Here is a 14,385-nt window from a genome sequence, read left to right as displayed (position 1 = left end):
TAGATATGTTACTGTGGAGAGTTATGAAAGATAATCACTGAAGTGGACAAATGAAACCAACAGCTGTTGTGTATCCCACCTTTTCTTGCCTTTCCCACAGTAGTTCGAGTGGTCCGTCATTGGAGTTCCTCAGGTAGACCCTCAGAGCACCAGCCTTGTGACTCGACAGGTAGTAGTAGAAACGCAGTTCACACTGAGAGGCACTAGTCAGCAGAGGGCTGCCTATTCGAGCAGCATGGCTTCCCTGGGGCAGGTTTGGGATGTCAATGAATAAAAAATGACCTTGAAAAAAGGAATATTTGGAGGCATTTCAGAACTGTGCACCAACTAAAACACTCTTTAAAAGCATTCATATACAGACACGGAATCAGGAAGAAGCTGTTCCACTGCTGCAGGATACCAGTGGTTTAGAGGTCCAGAGGTGAGTTGACACACTTTGGGCCAGTAAGGAGCATAAGAGGGGTGATAAGAATATAATTAGTTGAGAAGATTATAAGGTCCACCTTATTTGTAGCTTATTGAACTATAAATCTCACTCTTCCATTTTAATAAAGTGCATTTCTGAATAATTTGCTCCAGCTCTACTATTTGTGTATCCTTAAATTCATATTCTCTTAATTTTCATATAAATCATTGTGCCTTTTACTATTGGATTAGAAAAGTTCACTGGTTTGATTTTAGAAGGACCCTTCTGGATTTTATAAAGTCCCACAGAAACATTCGCTTTTTATCTTTAAACAGTGTCTGCACGGAACTCATTCAAGAGCATTATCTGTCCTTCTCTTTATTTGCTGAGGTGTTTTCAATTTAGGGTTTTGTTGTCTTTTTTCCCCCGTGATGAAGGAAAGAAAATAACTTTGAAATGCATAGCTTTATTATTATTTATGATGACCAGAACGGTATATAAATTGCCAAATATGTTAGCCTTTTATCCATTATATATCTTCAAAGCTCTTCAAAACTTAAGGGCATTTAGGATTTTGAATCCTGAGGGCATCCTGAGAATTAGATTTAATTTGAGTGTACCTGCAGATGTCCCTGTTGTGTGATCCCGATTTGGGAATAACTCAGTCAGAGGCTTATTACCACCTGTTCCCACAGACCATTTGACCCCATCTTGACTCACTGGGGTCCAGCTACAGAGGCCAGACTCAAAGTTACAGCGACCAGGATAGGCATCTAATACAGAAAGAATGAGAACATGTTATGGAAAAAGCTACGTACATTACAAAAAAGGCATACAGGCACTCCAATAAAGATACCTAGGGCTTAGGAATCAGCTTTTATGTTTTTATGAATGAGTTTTTAAGGAGTGGCAGAAAGAGAACTGATTGATATAATTCATGACTGATATAAATTCTAAACTTTGGTTTATTAGAAATGGGCTTAAAATTCCTGTTTCCACTACATACTGCAATATACATTTGTAGAATTTGGTCAAACCAACCCACCAACCAACTTAATAGTACAAAAAACATTTTTCTTTCTCTCTTTTTTCTGTTATACTCCTCAGCTTGGAATTAACTTCTACTGTAGTTGTTCTTTTTAACTTTTTAACTATTTAACTAGATGGTCTCAAGAATGGTTCTGATTTGATAATAAGAAACAAAGTATTTCTTGTTAAGACATAAATATTTTTATCGTTCAGAACATGATTTAATTTTATGAATCAAAATAACTTCTCTGGTTTCAAAATCATGATCACATGAACAAATAAGCATTGGCTAAGAAACAGGACCTTAAGTCAGCACAAAGCAACTGCATTAAGCATACTTTTCATTGTGTCTTATAAATTAAATTGTTGTTAATGAAAACAAGCTGTTAGCGACCTTAAAATCTTCAGCACTCATTCTACTGAGGGGAAGAAAAACAGAATAAGAAGTGGATAAACAAGAACATAAAAAATATCAATGTGCTCCACAAGCTGTGGCTCACATACAGGACCTTGGCAGCCGTTGTTCTCTTTGTTTTATAATAGAAATCCCTGAAATTATTTTAAAACATCAAAGACTAGCTTGCTCACAACACTACTTTTGATGAGATGTAAAGTGCGCTAAAATTCTTGTTTGGACAATATTCTTATCCTGGACAATATAGGACTATATTAATGCATACTGAAGCCAGACACAATGCAAAATAAATCGAATTTCTGAGCAGAACATAGAGTGTTTCCAGTCTTTGACTTAGTAATAAAACATATTGTGACCCACTGGAGGTCTTATATGGAAAATGGAAATGAGAAGGCAACAGTCAGTTTCAACTCTTGCAACATCCTATACAATAACAAAATAAAGAAGCTAATGCTGGTATTAACCAGAAGAGGTTTAATTGCTCAGTTTCTGTTAAGTTAGATTGATTCCTTAGGCCTGGGCTGGAGCTTACCGCAGTTGTTTTCATCAGTGTTGTCCCCACAGTCATCAGTGAAATCACACAGGCGATCTGCAGACACGCATGACCCTCTCCCACAACGGAACTCTTGCTCAACACACTGTGGCTTAAACTCTGGAAAATATCAAACACATCACACGGACATGAATATGTGACTTAATTCAGAACAAAAGATACTGTTTGTACTTCTTATTCAAATCAATGAGATTATCAGTGCTATCTCAAGCACACTTATATTTTCACAATTAAACTTAAGAACACATTAAAATAGTATGGGTAGATTATAAAAAGCCAACAATCAGAACACTAGAATGGAAAGGCTGCAAAAAGAGGATGCCATTCAACTCATTAGCTCATTTGTTTGATAGTGGGGGTGATAAGAGGATCTCATGCAGCTGATTCTTTAAAGACATTGGTAACACCACTATCAAGCCTGGTCCAAACACTCAGGACCCTTTTCTCAGCTTTAAATGCACTTCCATGCAGTTTTTAGAAGAGCACATTTGATCTTTAGTTTTTGTTTTACAGGTAATTCTGAAGAAGTCCACTAGATTGACCTTTTCAGTGCATTTCAGGATTTTGAGTACTTGAATCAGGTCAATTCACATATTTCTCTGTTCGAGGATAAAAAGATTTAGTTCTTTTAGACAGTTTTTGGTGTACAATTTTACTTTAAGTCCATAAACATACCTGGACATTGTTCTTGGGTAAACTCATACTTGAGTAAAAGCAAACTTGTTTTTCATAAATATATGAAATATGATTTTTTATTAAAGTTTTGAAAATGAAAAAGCAGTCACAGATATGGAGTTGCCCGCAGTTAGCAGTTCACTGTTCACGGTCTCTGGAATACAGAGCTGGCCAACATCTATAACTGGAATAACGGCTGATAATTCAAACATTGAAGGAGTAGAATAATTCATTTGCATATCATATTTTTTTGTATATTAACGGCAAGCTAACTGTATAATACTATACCCTCTTTTTATTTTACTACAACTAAAAAATATAGAAACACCACAACTGTATCAAAATTTTATTCAAGTATTTTGTATTTGTACCTAATGATCTCATCCTAAATTAATTAAAAAGATTCTAAGATGTCTTCTTAGGAAGTGCGTTCAAAGCAAAAAAATTACATGACCAAAAGACAAACTTCAGAACTCCTCATCATCAGTGCACATCCCACAAAAAAAGCATAATTTGTAACAAGTTAAATTTGTACCTGGTAAGGCGCAGTTTTCAAAAGAGATGTCATCCAGGGCAATGTCTTCCAGAACAGTAGACACATGAGATTGAAACACAATTTGGAACTCATGGACAATCCTACCCAGAGGAACCACCTCTCTCCTCCACACATCACCCTGTATCTCTGACAGGCTCCAAAGAAGAGTCTCTCTGGATTCTATAATTAAAGGAAAGAAATAAATGTTACTCACATTTTTGGGACTGACAAGCCCTGACTGGGTTTTAGAAGATCAACAAAAAAGATTTATAGCTCAGTAATATGCATGCCTTTACCAATTCTATAGCTCCTAGAATGTCAACATCCAGGTGCAAAGAAGGTCATATGTACTCATAGAACAGAATGAAATACCTGATATTACTTGGTTCAGTCTGTAGATCCACTCTAGGGATGTACAGTACAAGCAGAAAAAATGGTAGCACAGACAGACCAGGGATCACAAACAGGATAAGATGCAAACAGCTACAGGCACATCAAGCAAGAAGAGAACTGAACCAAGAGATGAAAGGCAGGAGTGCTAATCTCCATACTATGCCTACCTATACGTAAGTAAAGCAACACCTTACTCTTAAAAGACACCATAACCATGAATTATTGTTGTAAAATAATACCTATACATATATCCACTGCATCAGTTTGATAATCATATTTCACAACTAATACTTCCCTTTCAATGTTTGCTATAAATCATAATTCAGTAGTTTGGTTGAATTCTGATTTATGTGACAAGACAATGGGATGATGGTGTGATAGTATACAGTAGATAGTGGATAGGTGGAAAAGTAAAAGGGCTAAGCCAGGTAACGTGCAGAATGTTCCAGAGAAGGAAAGCTTAACCATAAAGGGCAAAGCCAGATTATGCATGTCAGAATGGTCCACGGCAGGATACTGAAACGTTTATTTTTGCAATGGAGAGTTTTTGGGGAGTCTTATATTGGATTGCACCCATTCTGTCCCTCCTGGGGAAGACTGTAGATTGGGACCATAGAAGTGGGTAGACAAACTGAAGTGATTGTGCAAATGGAAACTGTGCTATTAGGACCGTGCAGGTTTCTTCAGATGGGGACCACAAGTATATCACATGATCCCGTAGGGGCTCACAAAGCCAATAACAGTGACAGACCACCGAAACACATGCTCCTAAGCTGGTGATGTACTGTGTCTGGGTTACATGTTGTGGCTCTGGAGTCAGCACAAATAGAATTTTTAGGGATTCAAATTTGGGTCACCTGACTGAGGAAATGGCAGCCTGACCATAAAGTCAAGGCTGACAAGATCCCAAAAAGAGATCAAAGCAAGTGAATAACACCAATGCAGAACCTGAGGTATGCTGGCTTTTGGTTTATCAGGGTGTTTGGGATAATCATGTTTTTAGAGGAACACCAATCTAGGATTGAATTGGTACAGGCAGGGATTTCACAAAGACTGTGAAAGGTGCTGTTTTGACCCAGAAGGCATAACCTGAAATCATGGAACTGATGTTGGATTTTGTTAGCCTGACGCAAAAGCGCTGTAGGAACTCATAGTGAGTAACCATTTGCTAATGCTTGTCGGTGAATGGATTGAATGCCAGACTGAGAAAAGTAAAAGCAGAAATAAGAATAAAGCAACTTATAGGTCTAATTGCGCAATCAAGCTTAAAGTACAGGAAAATCTGAACTTTTTGTTAAACGTCGTAGTCTCATTGCCCAACCTGGGAGACAGAGACTAGAACCCTATGAAAAGCACATTTTTTATAATTTTCTGCAATAAGACTTGACAAGAATTTCTGTACTACAACATATTCCTTTTAATGGTAAAAGTACTTGGTCTTTAGTTCAATTTCTTCTTTCAGGCTGATGTAGTAGAAATTAAAACACCAAAACATTTGTTGGAATTTTACTTTTATCAATCCCAATACAATGTTGTGGGGCCACAATCAGGAGGAAGAAAATAGGGTATATATATAGTCTCACATGATATTTAAACATTTATAGAAAAAAAATATATAAAGAGAGCAAGATTTATTTAAAGTCCCCATATACAGTATTTTCAGAACACCAGCTTCATGGATCGAAAATATCCCAATAAATAAATGGAAAACTTGTATATGCTCTGTTAAATTGTTAAAATTCTTTAGACTTTAAGACTTTAGGCTCCCTAAGTAAATTCTAGGCAGCAGGTTTACAAAACAAAAGAAGCAAAAGAAGGTTCATATGGGTTTCTCTGGATGGATTTATTTTGCTTGAAGCAGTGTAGCAGGTTCCATTAGTCAAAGCGAAAAACCCATTAACCTTTAGTATCCTTGATTACCTAGTTCTTATTTTCTCTTTTTGTCACAGATGTCGGAAGGGACGAACCGTGGAACCTTGGAATGGCAGGAGAGAGAAAAAGACCCTATGCGTAGCGGCGAGACGGGGGTTAGCCCGGGCTCAGCTGTTCAGGAAATGCTATAAAGAAACCTATGCCCTCAGGTAGCAGACGTGGGGCAACCTGGTGCTAGGCGGGTTTCAGGACATCCAAACCTCAATGCTGAGCCAAGGGGAATGAGAGACATGGAAATATATAGCCCCAGAGAGAGAGACACCGGAAGGACAGCAAAGCACAGGAAACTAGGTTCAGGACAGAGTAGGAATGCTCTCTGGCTGCAGAGGGCGTGACACTTTTATTTACAGGTGGGTAAATCTGGTTAGACTCCATAATTTCATAACATAAAGGGTTTTCATGGCATCACTATGCATTATAATTATGTGTATTTTAAAAAATAGGATTCTGCAGCATTTAAGTATCTCAAACTATAGAATATTTTGAATAAAGGTTTATTAAATATTTTATATATACACTGTATTTTGAAGAAAATCACATTTCTGCTGTACATTCTAATTCTAAAGCCCAGTCAGAGTGGATTCTTTTAAATCGTAGTTCCATGTAACCTGTTTGAATTTGAATGCTTGACCCACAAAGCAAGGACTATACAGGCATTCCTTCTCGCACATAAGGTGTTCACCCAAATGAACCTTGGGAATATTTGGGTTATCATCAGGTAAGAACCACAGACCATGGCAGACATCTCCCACAAGCACCTTTGAGATGTGTTGGTTAGTTGAAGACTCAGGCATGACTATTTCAGGCATTTGTCAGGGTACAAGACGATCACATATTACTAGACATCAGTGTCCTCATGACCTCTGTTTCTTCTCAGATTATCCATACCACTTTGCACTGGATCCTTTGTTTCTTAAACTGACAAACTGGCCAAAGCAAATCTGCAAATCTTCGTGGAGTAATACAATATTTCATTAAATGAACCGGCAATTATATTGTCTCACCCAATATGATGGTACTTGCTACAAACATTTTAAAAAATCACCATTTACATTTAAAACCCTCAGACATACATAAACTGTGCTCAAAAATTAAAATACATTCTTACCAATGACATGGGATAACCAGAGGGCTCCTGTCTTTGATCTTTCCATGTGATACCAGAACACAATCTGGCATGTGGCGCTGGCTTGCTTCAGCTGGGGACTCCGTAAAATAGCCTGGCTTCCCTCACTACCAAATCTAGTATCCACATAGATATAGTGACCTGTAAAACAATCGGGAGATTAAGAAACTATACTGCTATAAAATAGCGAGTTGCTATTTTACAAGAAAAAAGAAGCTGAAAACCTTTTGCCTAGTTTTAAATCTATTTGTATTTTCCATTCAGTCCAAAATTTTGGAACAAATGTTTGCTAACCAGTGCTGTAAATCTACATAAGCAGCTGTAGCTTTCCCTATTCAGTGTCAGAAACCTCATCAGTTCACTATAGGGAGATGAGAAGATAAGAGATATTGATTCAATTGATGGAGAACTCAGGAGTAATAGTAATAGACTGCACCCTCCAAAAAAATCTGCTGGTTCTGCAGGGCTCCAAATTCATTCCAAATCCATTTTCCTCATTATTTAAAACAAAGTTTCAGGCAAATAAGTAAATGTTTTAACATCCTTAAACTGCCTGACTAATGAAGTCAGCAAGAGCATCTATCTATATCTATCTCTCACAATACCCCCCCAGAATCTGTGTCTGTGTTAGTGAGGGACAGAACACAACTGTACATACAGTACCATGACTTGTTAGTGTGGTGTGGTCATAATTGGGTCCCAAATTCAATTCAGATGTTGATGCACTGCCAATATGCCATCTGTAAGAACCCTGACTGTCATCACTCCATCCGCAGGCACCCTCTTCTTCAAAGGTGCAATCATAACCTTTTAAAATGAAAATAAAAACAGAGATACAATACCAATAAGTATTCAGTACTCTATTATAGTATAAAATATTCAGTAACTTTGCAAATCTTTAATTATTTACTTGAGTATTTAATAGGTCCAATGGTTAAAATAAGGGTCTTATTACCAGGACTTTCTTGGTTGTAGACCTAACTTCAAGGTTTAGTTGACTTTTCAAGATGTGCAGCGGTTGTAAGTGCCACTGTAGCATCAGGTGTTGATACAAGGCTTACCCCATAGAATCTTTTACCTTGGGTCAAAATGGTTACCAGGGCAATTTTAAGGACTCGAATAAGAGTACAATATAAGGCAAACTAAAAATCAAGATGATACCATTCAGTTGCTAATGCTGATCTTGATAGCAATTTTTCTTCACTTTACATATCATTACACAACAGAAAGCAACACTTTGTGACCTGAAACTGAAATCGCCGCTGTTCTAATAAAATAATGTGCATTATGTCCTAGATTTGCCCTTTACCTCTCACTAAAATCCTTTTATTGTGTACTGAAATCCCAACGGTACATGGAACATTATAGAAAAGCAGTGTTATGCAAGACAGGCCCAGGCACTTCATGAGTATGTTTATCCCTTCCTTATCTAGAATATTCACCAATAAACATCTTAACGTTTGCAACTGATTACCATTTTAATTAAATAGCTTTCAGATTAGTTCATATTTCTAAAGAAGCTAGCAGGCATGGTATTTTTAAAGCCACATTGAATTAAAAAAAGTAATAATGAAAAAACTGAAAATCAAAAAAGGCTATTATATACAGTGATTTCACTCTTCGTTTGCTCTTGCATTACCTTGGTCAAAAGCTAATTTTCAGTTAATACCAAAATGCAGCAGAAATAGACAAATCCAAGAAATAAAACTGAAGCTTTAAGTTACTAGTCACTAAACACATGAACTGATATTGTGCTTCATTTGATGGTGTAGAATAAATAAGAGTCTTTACAACAGCTAATTTCACATGCAGAAAACAGAAGAATAATTATCCATTCTCTGCAGTACTGACTTTTATAGTGTCTGAGAAATTATACTGTAGATCTCCATTATAATTATGTGAAAAATGGCCTGACCCTAAATAAACCACTCAAATGGAAAAATGTAGCTAATATTCTCATTCTTTGCCAAAAAATATATTTTCTGAGACAAAATTGATTTTGGTATCAAACCTTAGTAGTTTAATGAGAATCCACTGCATCACAGTTCTGCATGAATAATCACACTGTTATACTCGTCCTAACAGCAATCTTTAAAAGCCTTGTCCCCTAAACAATTACAAACTTTCATTAAAAGTAACCATTTTGGAAAGTTAAAATAATTTAACTTTTTTTTTAGCTAAGTAGGAACAACAGCTAGAAAGCAAACTGTTTTGAACTGTGCAGAACAAACTGGAAATAAACATGAATGGATTTTGAGTCCTCATATTTCCTGACACCTGAGTCACCGAAAGCCGAGTTAAAAAATGTGTGATCTGACTTCTTTATAAATGTTGCAGTTGCAGATCACTGTAAATTAATTGTCAGAAATTCTTAAAGGCCGGTGTTGCTAACAATGACTATCAACTTTAAAACCACCGAAAGTATCACAGTTTTATTTCTGGTATCAATTAATACCACGTTCAACTGACATTCAACTCATTAAATTGGCTTTGGACCTTGTAATGCTAGTGCCGTAGTTCTACTCAGGTATGTCATCACAAGCTTCATGGCTCCCTGAATCCTTAAAATAAAGGTTGATTTGCACACATCTTATATTGTCTGCAAGTAGTGTTGAATTTATAAGAACTCATTAAATCATCAATTTGATGTACATACAGAACAAACATCTAACGGTTCTTGTTTTAACTGACTTGTTTTTATTTATAAGTAAATAAATGCAACAAGCATGAGGATGAGTTCTGCTGGAGCGATCAATGATTTTTTCATTAAGTACTTATATCCACAATTGTGTACATGCCAAATGCTACAAAAAAGAAACAATGCCTGAAGAATTAGTCTTTCAATTGTAAATTGAAAATAATTTATGTGCTAAATGTTAGCAGGCTGTTAGATTTTGTCTTTGCTTCCTAGAGACCCTTCAGTTACATGTCAGCAGTGTTCGATCATTAAATGAAAAATTATATTTACATTCTTTCATTGTGTTGCTGAAAGAGGCTTCTGCTCTGCTGTTTTTCACTGTTGAAATGGGGGGGAACTGCATCATAGTGGTATAAGAGTTATTTGACACAGAGGGGATTGGGGGAGTTTCTGGTAAAGTTGGGGTTTGCTCTGACACAAAGTAGTACAGTATGCTATGACAAAATTAGTACAATATGATCAGACATTTATTACTAAAGGGTGTTTTACATCTGATAATGTTCATTGCCTTTAGCTGAGGGAATGGCAGCCTAGCTGCCCAAGCCACTCCTCACTATTGCTGTATCTGAGAAACCATACTGTAGACTTTTCTGCAAGGGTGTATATGGGGTGGTGGGGAGATGTGGAAGAAATTAAGTCCTGGGTGAGAGACTTACATACTGTACATAGGCAAACAGAAGTGTGTAGAATCTAACTTTCCTCCTAAACTTCTGTTATAGACTCCATCAAGCGTTTGTCACATTTTTCCACCTCTAGGGGCTCTTGTAAGTGATAATCATGGAAAATAATCAGGAATAATTTTACCGCTATTGTTTGCTTTGTATTTGGAACCACTAGCTCAAACTGTCCCACATATACTAATTTTACTCCTACTTCTGTGAACAAAAAATTTTAAAATAAAAATGAATGTGTCCTTGCTCACATATTTTTTTGAGTTCTATATTTCTTTCTCATCTTTTAGAGAAGGTATTAGAAGAGATTTCTAAATTCATCAGGAAAAGGAAAGCAATCATGCATTCAATTCTCCATTCTGCAACATGCAAGTGTGGCTGACAGCTAAGCTTTACTAAACATGATTTTTTACTCCATGGTTTGGTGACTGGATCTAATCGTAACACCCCTGTCATCTGGCGTCTACACGCCTCTGATGCAGTCAGATTCTTACTGAACAAAGCCTTAATCTAAGGGATCCTTGAGGTAGAAACATGGTACCAATAATAGTGAAAAACTGTCCCAGAAAACATATACAGTATTGTTAAGAAAGAAACATCTTGTTCAGTAATCTGTTTTCTGTGTATTTCAGTTGAAGTATGGGCAACTGCATGAGATATAGAAGAATATAGTTTTTCCACACTTTTGAGCATAAAATATAACTAATTACCTGTGATGTTTATTTTATATAGGCATTTTGCTGTGCATTTTTGCATAGTGATTTACATACAAGTCAAGGTATGTATGACAAACATTATTAAACTTGAACAAATTAGGATGAACTTATTTCATTATATTCTTATCCAGCATGTCTGGTACAATGTCTTCATATTTCCTCTTATACAGATGACATTTTGAAATCGAGCTTTGTTGATTCCACTTACCACAGAATGTCTCATCAGCTGTGCTTTCACAGTCTGTCTTGAAGTTGCAGACTTCGGACAGCGTGACACATTGTCCCCACCCTCCTCCACACTGGAACTGGCAGGATGGGGGAGGTAAGGGCTCAGTCAAACACAGCGTGCCAGACTCAATGGACAGGTCATCGATGGCAATGTCACCCTTTGGACCACCTCCAACCACACCTTCAAATATGACCTAATGAAAAAGGAAAAAAATCAAATAATCAGAATAATGATAACAAAGAATCTTTTGTGATGTAAACAATTTCTTTCAAAGTTGTCTTTCTTATCTTCTGAAAAGTGCAAGATATCTGTGTGTCTCAAGCAAGTGTTTCTGTGAGGAGCTATATTTTTAAAACAAATATAGAAATCATCAGAGTGCGTTTCAAACCCTGCTGAACATAACCCAATATACTACCGAGAACTCAAGCCTGATATTTTTTTTTGAGAAGTCCTGCCCGTCTCATCCATTTAGAAGTAGATAAGTAGTAGATATTTGATCTAAGTTTCTTGTCCACCCAGCTTTTGAAAGAATCCAAGGCTTTGGCTTTGGCATGACTGGGTAGCTTGTACTTTAATCCAAAAGCTGGTTGTGTAAAGTGTCACCTATTCTTGTTTTTTATATATAGACATCCATGTAGTTTTCACTTTTGTCCTCAGTTTCACGTTTTACTGTTGATTATGAAGTCTACTGGGCTGACTTTGTCAATATTTTTAAGGATTTTAAGTATTTGGATAAGGTCGTAGACTTCCTTTAAGCTCTTAAAGGAATGTACAGTATCTTGATGTGCTCCTCTGGACAGACTCCTTTTTATTTTCTAATGACCAAAATTGTACACTATATACTAAATAGGGTCTACAGTAAGTAGTGTATTTTAAAATTTTACATTCTTTGATTTACATTGCATTATATATATGCGAGGCTAGAATTTTGTTTGACTTTTTGTTGTTTCTCCCCTTGTCTGAAATCTGTCTTAAATTTTATTTATCAGTAGCTTAATTATAGAACCTTTTCATACATGGTGGACTCAGTGGACATTGAGCTACTGAGCTACTGAGAAGGGAGTTCATGTCAATCTCTGCCTCTTCTCAGTGGACAATAGTGAAGCAATTCTAACAATGATGTACGCAGACAACCACTCCACTCAACACCTCTTCACTATGTCCATCCTGCCATTTATTCAATGTTCCCGTGCCCAACATGGCTCCCTTCATGATGGCACAACAGAAATGTGTGATTTTAGGAACTGGCAGGCTTCTGAACTTCATCATGGAACATGTATATATTAAGTAAAAAAATGATTCAGATTTGTTAAATTAAAATATATTGTAAGCTTTTACCCTGTACTTTTCCAGCTTATCTATCGACATTAGTGCAAAGCCTTGAAGCCATTTTTCACTCTGGTTTCCATGTCTTGTCCACAGATCCACAACTGAGCGATCAGCCCACTGCTGTTTCACTGTCAGAGAGCCTATGTCACTGCCCTGGAAGAAACCATCAAACCATCACAAAAATACACATCTTTGCAGTAAAAAGGCCATCTCTATGTACATCATAGAAAGGTGCAGTTTCACTTTAAAAAACAATATGAAATATCAAAACAGCTAATGAAACAGTTTTCAGCATAACTAGCTCATTCTTCACTTATTAAATGAATCAAAGTGGAGGGTTTCATCCAGAGTTTCTCTTTTACTCCCACTCTCAGACTTAATAACAAGCCTGGTATCATTTTGTGGCTGATTTTGTTTGTAATACTTCTCTAGCACAACAACTAACATATATAAATGAGTATATAAAGGTATAGGGTGCATGCTTGCTCATATTTGCAGAATATTGTTTGAGAAGCTAATGTGACTTAATGTCACACCCTTTTTAATTGTAGATTTATAGCACAAAAACAAATAGCACAGGATGTCTGTGAGAATCTTTAGTAGGTTCCCAAAGGAAATTTTAAAATTAGCTAGAAAATACTGTAATACACAGCAAGCGTGTATTGCCTATCTGATAAACATGTCTTTGCGGTGCTGCTTTGTTTCATAAATGTTGATATTATGTGGATTGTTCTCTCCCTCACCTGCATGTAGTACCAGAATTTGACACAGTGGATCATTGGAGACTCTAGAAAAGGTGACAGTAGCCAAGCTGTATCGTTCTGTACTCGTGGAGGAGAGGTGTCCATTAAAAGATAAGTGCCTGATGAAAGCAACCAACAGAAACACCCAGTACTGGCATTATTATGAAATATTTTATAACACAGCAGGGCTCTCTGCTTATGTTTGCTAACAAAAGGAGAGAACAGGCAATATTGCCAATGACAAATGTTTATGTTTGATATATCATATCCAGCTAAAGTATAGTGTTTTGCTAAGATTTAGTGTGATCTCTATCATACTTAATTAGACATCAAGTGCTATAATTAAGAAATTATTCTTTAAGGAATGTTTATTTATATTTACAATGTAGCACAGATCATAATTATTCAGGCATTTCATTTTTCAAGACAGAAGACTAAAAATAGGAATCACATATTCTTAGTATTTACAGTATATAGTATATAATGCAAAACATATTTAAGAAGTCATTGTAAAATGTATTTTTTTAATGTTGTTCTGCAAGTTAAAAAACATAAGAACATAAGAAGATAAGATCACTTTATTGGCCATATACTATTTCTTGTATGAGGAATTTGTCTTTTTTCGCATTCCCCAACTTGCTCTCCCTGAGACACACAGACAGGGGGAGAAGCTTAGAGTCAGAGCACAGGGTCAGCCATTTATACGGTACCCCTGAAGCAGCTGGGGTTAAGGGCCTTGCTCGGGGGCCCAACGGAGTAGGATTTCTCTGCCGCTTGTGGGAAACAAACCAGCAACCTTCCAGCCACAGGTGCAGATCCTTAGCCACAGTGCCACCACTCTGCCCCAAATGGAGAATACCACTCCATTTCACGGCCGCATTTCAGTCTGACCACGCCTCAATGCTCCTTCTACCTGTTTACAAGTAGACGCTAAG

The 14,385-nt window shown here is 36.7% G+C and overlaps 2 protein-coding genes across 2 annotated transcripts in view; both read right to left on the bottom strand.

Moving 5' to 3' along the window:
- malrd1 (MAM and LDL receptor class A domain containing 1) overlaps positions 1-3,757 on the bottom strand; it is a 175,606-nt gene extending 171,849 nt beyond the window's left edge. Inside the window, exons 1-4 of the mRNA XM_069191079.1 lie at positions 3,614-3,757; positions 2,383-2,502; positions 1,027-1,179; positions 80-282 (exon numbers count right to left, since the gene is read on the bottom strand). The gene's annotated coding sequence lies outside the window, so the exon portion shown is untranslated. The remainder of the gene's footprint in view (positions 1-79; positions 283-1,026; positions 1,180-2,382; positions 2,503-3,613) is intronic.
- LOC102698290 (MAM and LDL-receptor class A domain-containing protein 1) overlaps positions 1-14,385 on the bottom strand; it is a 65,278-nt gene that overhangs the window by 3,833 nt on the left and 47,060 nt on the right. The window contains exons 19-27 of the mRNA XM_069190830.1: positions 13,451-13,569; positions 12,717-12,860; positions 11,358-11,571; positions 7,728-7,871; positions 7,047-7,205; positions 3,614-3,793; positions 2,383-2,502; positions 1,027-1,179; positions 80-282 (exon numbers count right to left, since the gene is read on the bottom strand). Coding sequence (XP_069046931.1) covers positions 80-282; positions 1,027-1,179; positions 2,383-2,502; positions 3,614-3,793; positions 7,047-7,205; positions 7,728-7,871; positions 11,358-11,571; positions 12,717-12,860; positions 13,451-13,569 — 1,436 coding nt within the window. The remainder of the gene's footprint in view (positions 1-79; positions 283-1,026; positions 1,180-2,382; positions 2,503-3,613; positions 3,794-7,046; positions 7,206-7,727; positions 7,872-11,357; positions 11,572-12,716; positions 12,861-13,450; positions 13,570-14,385) is intronic.

Source organism: Lepisosteus oculatus, chromosome 6, assembly GCF_040954835.1.
Source record: "Lepisosteus oculatus isolate fLepOcu1 chromosome 6, fLepOcu1.hap2, whole genome shotgun sequence".
Taxonomy (NCBI): domain Eukaryota; kingdom Metazoa; phylum Chordata; class Actinopteri; order Semionotiformes; family Lepisosteidae; genus Lepisosteus; species Lepisosteus oculatus.
This window is presented reverse-complemented; position numbering and strand designations above follow the sequence as displayed.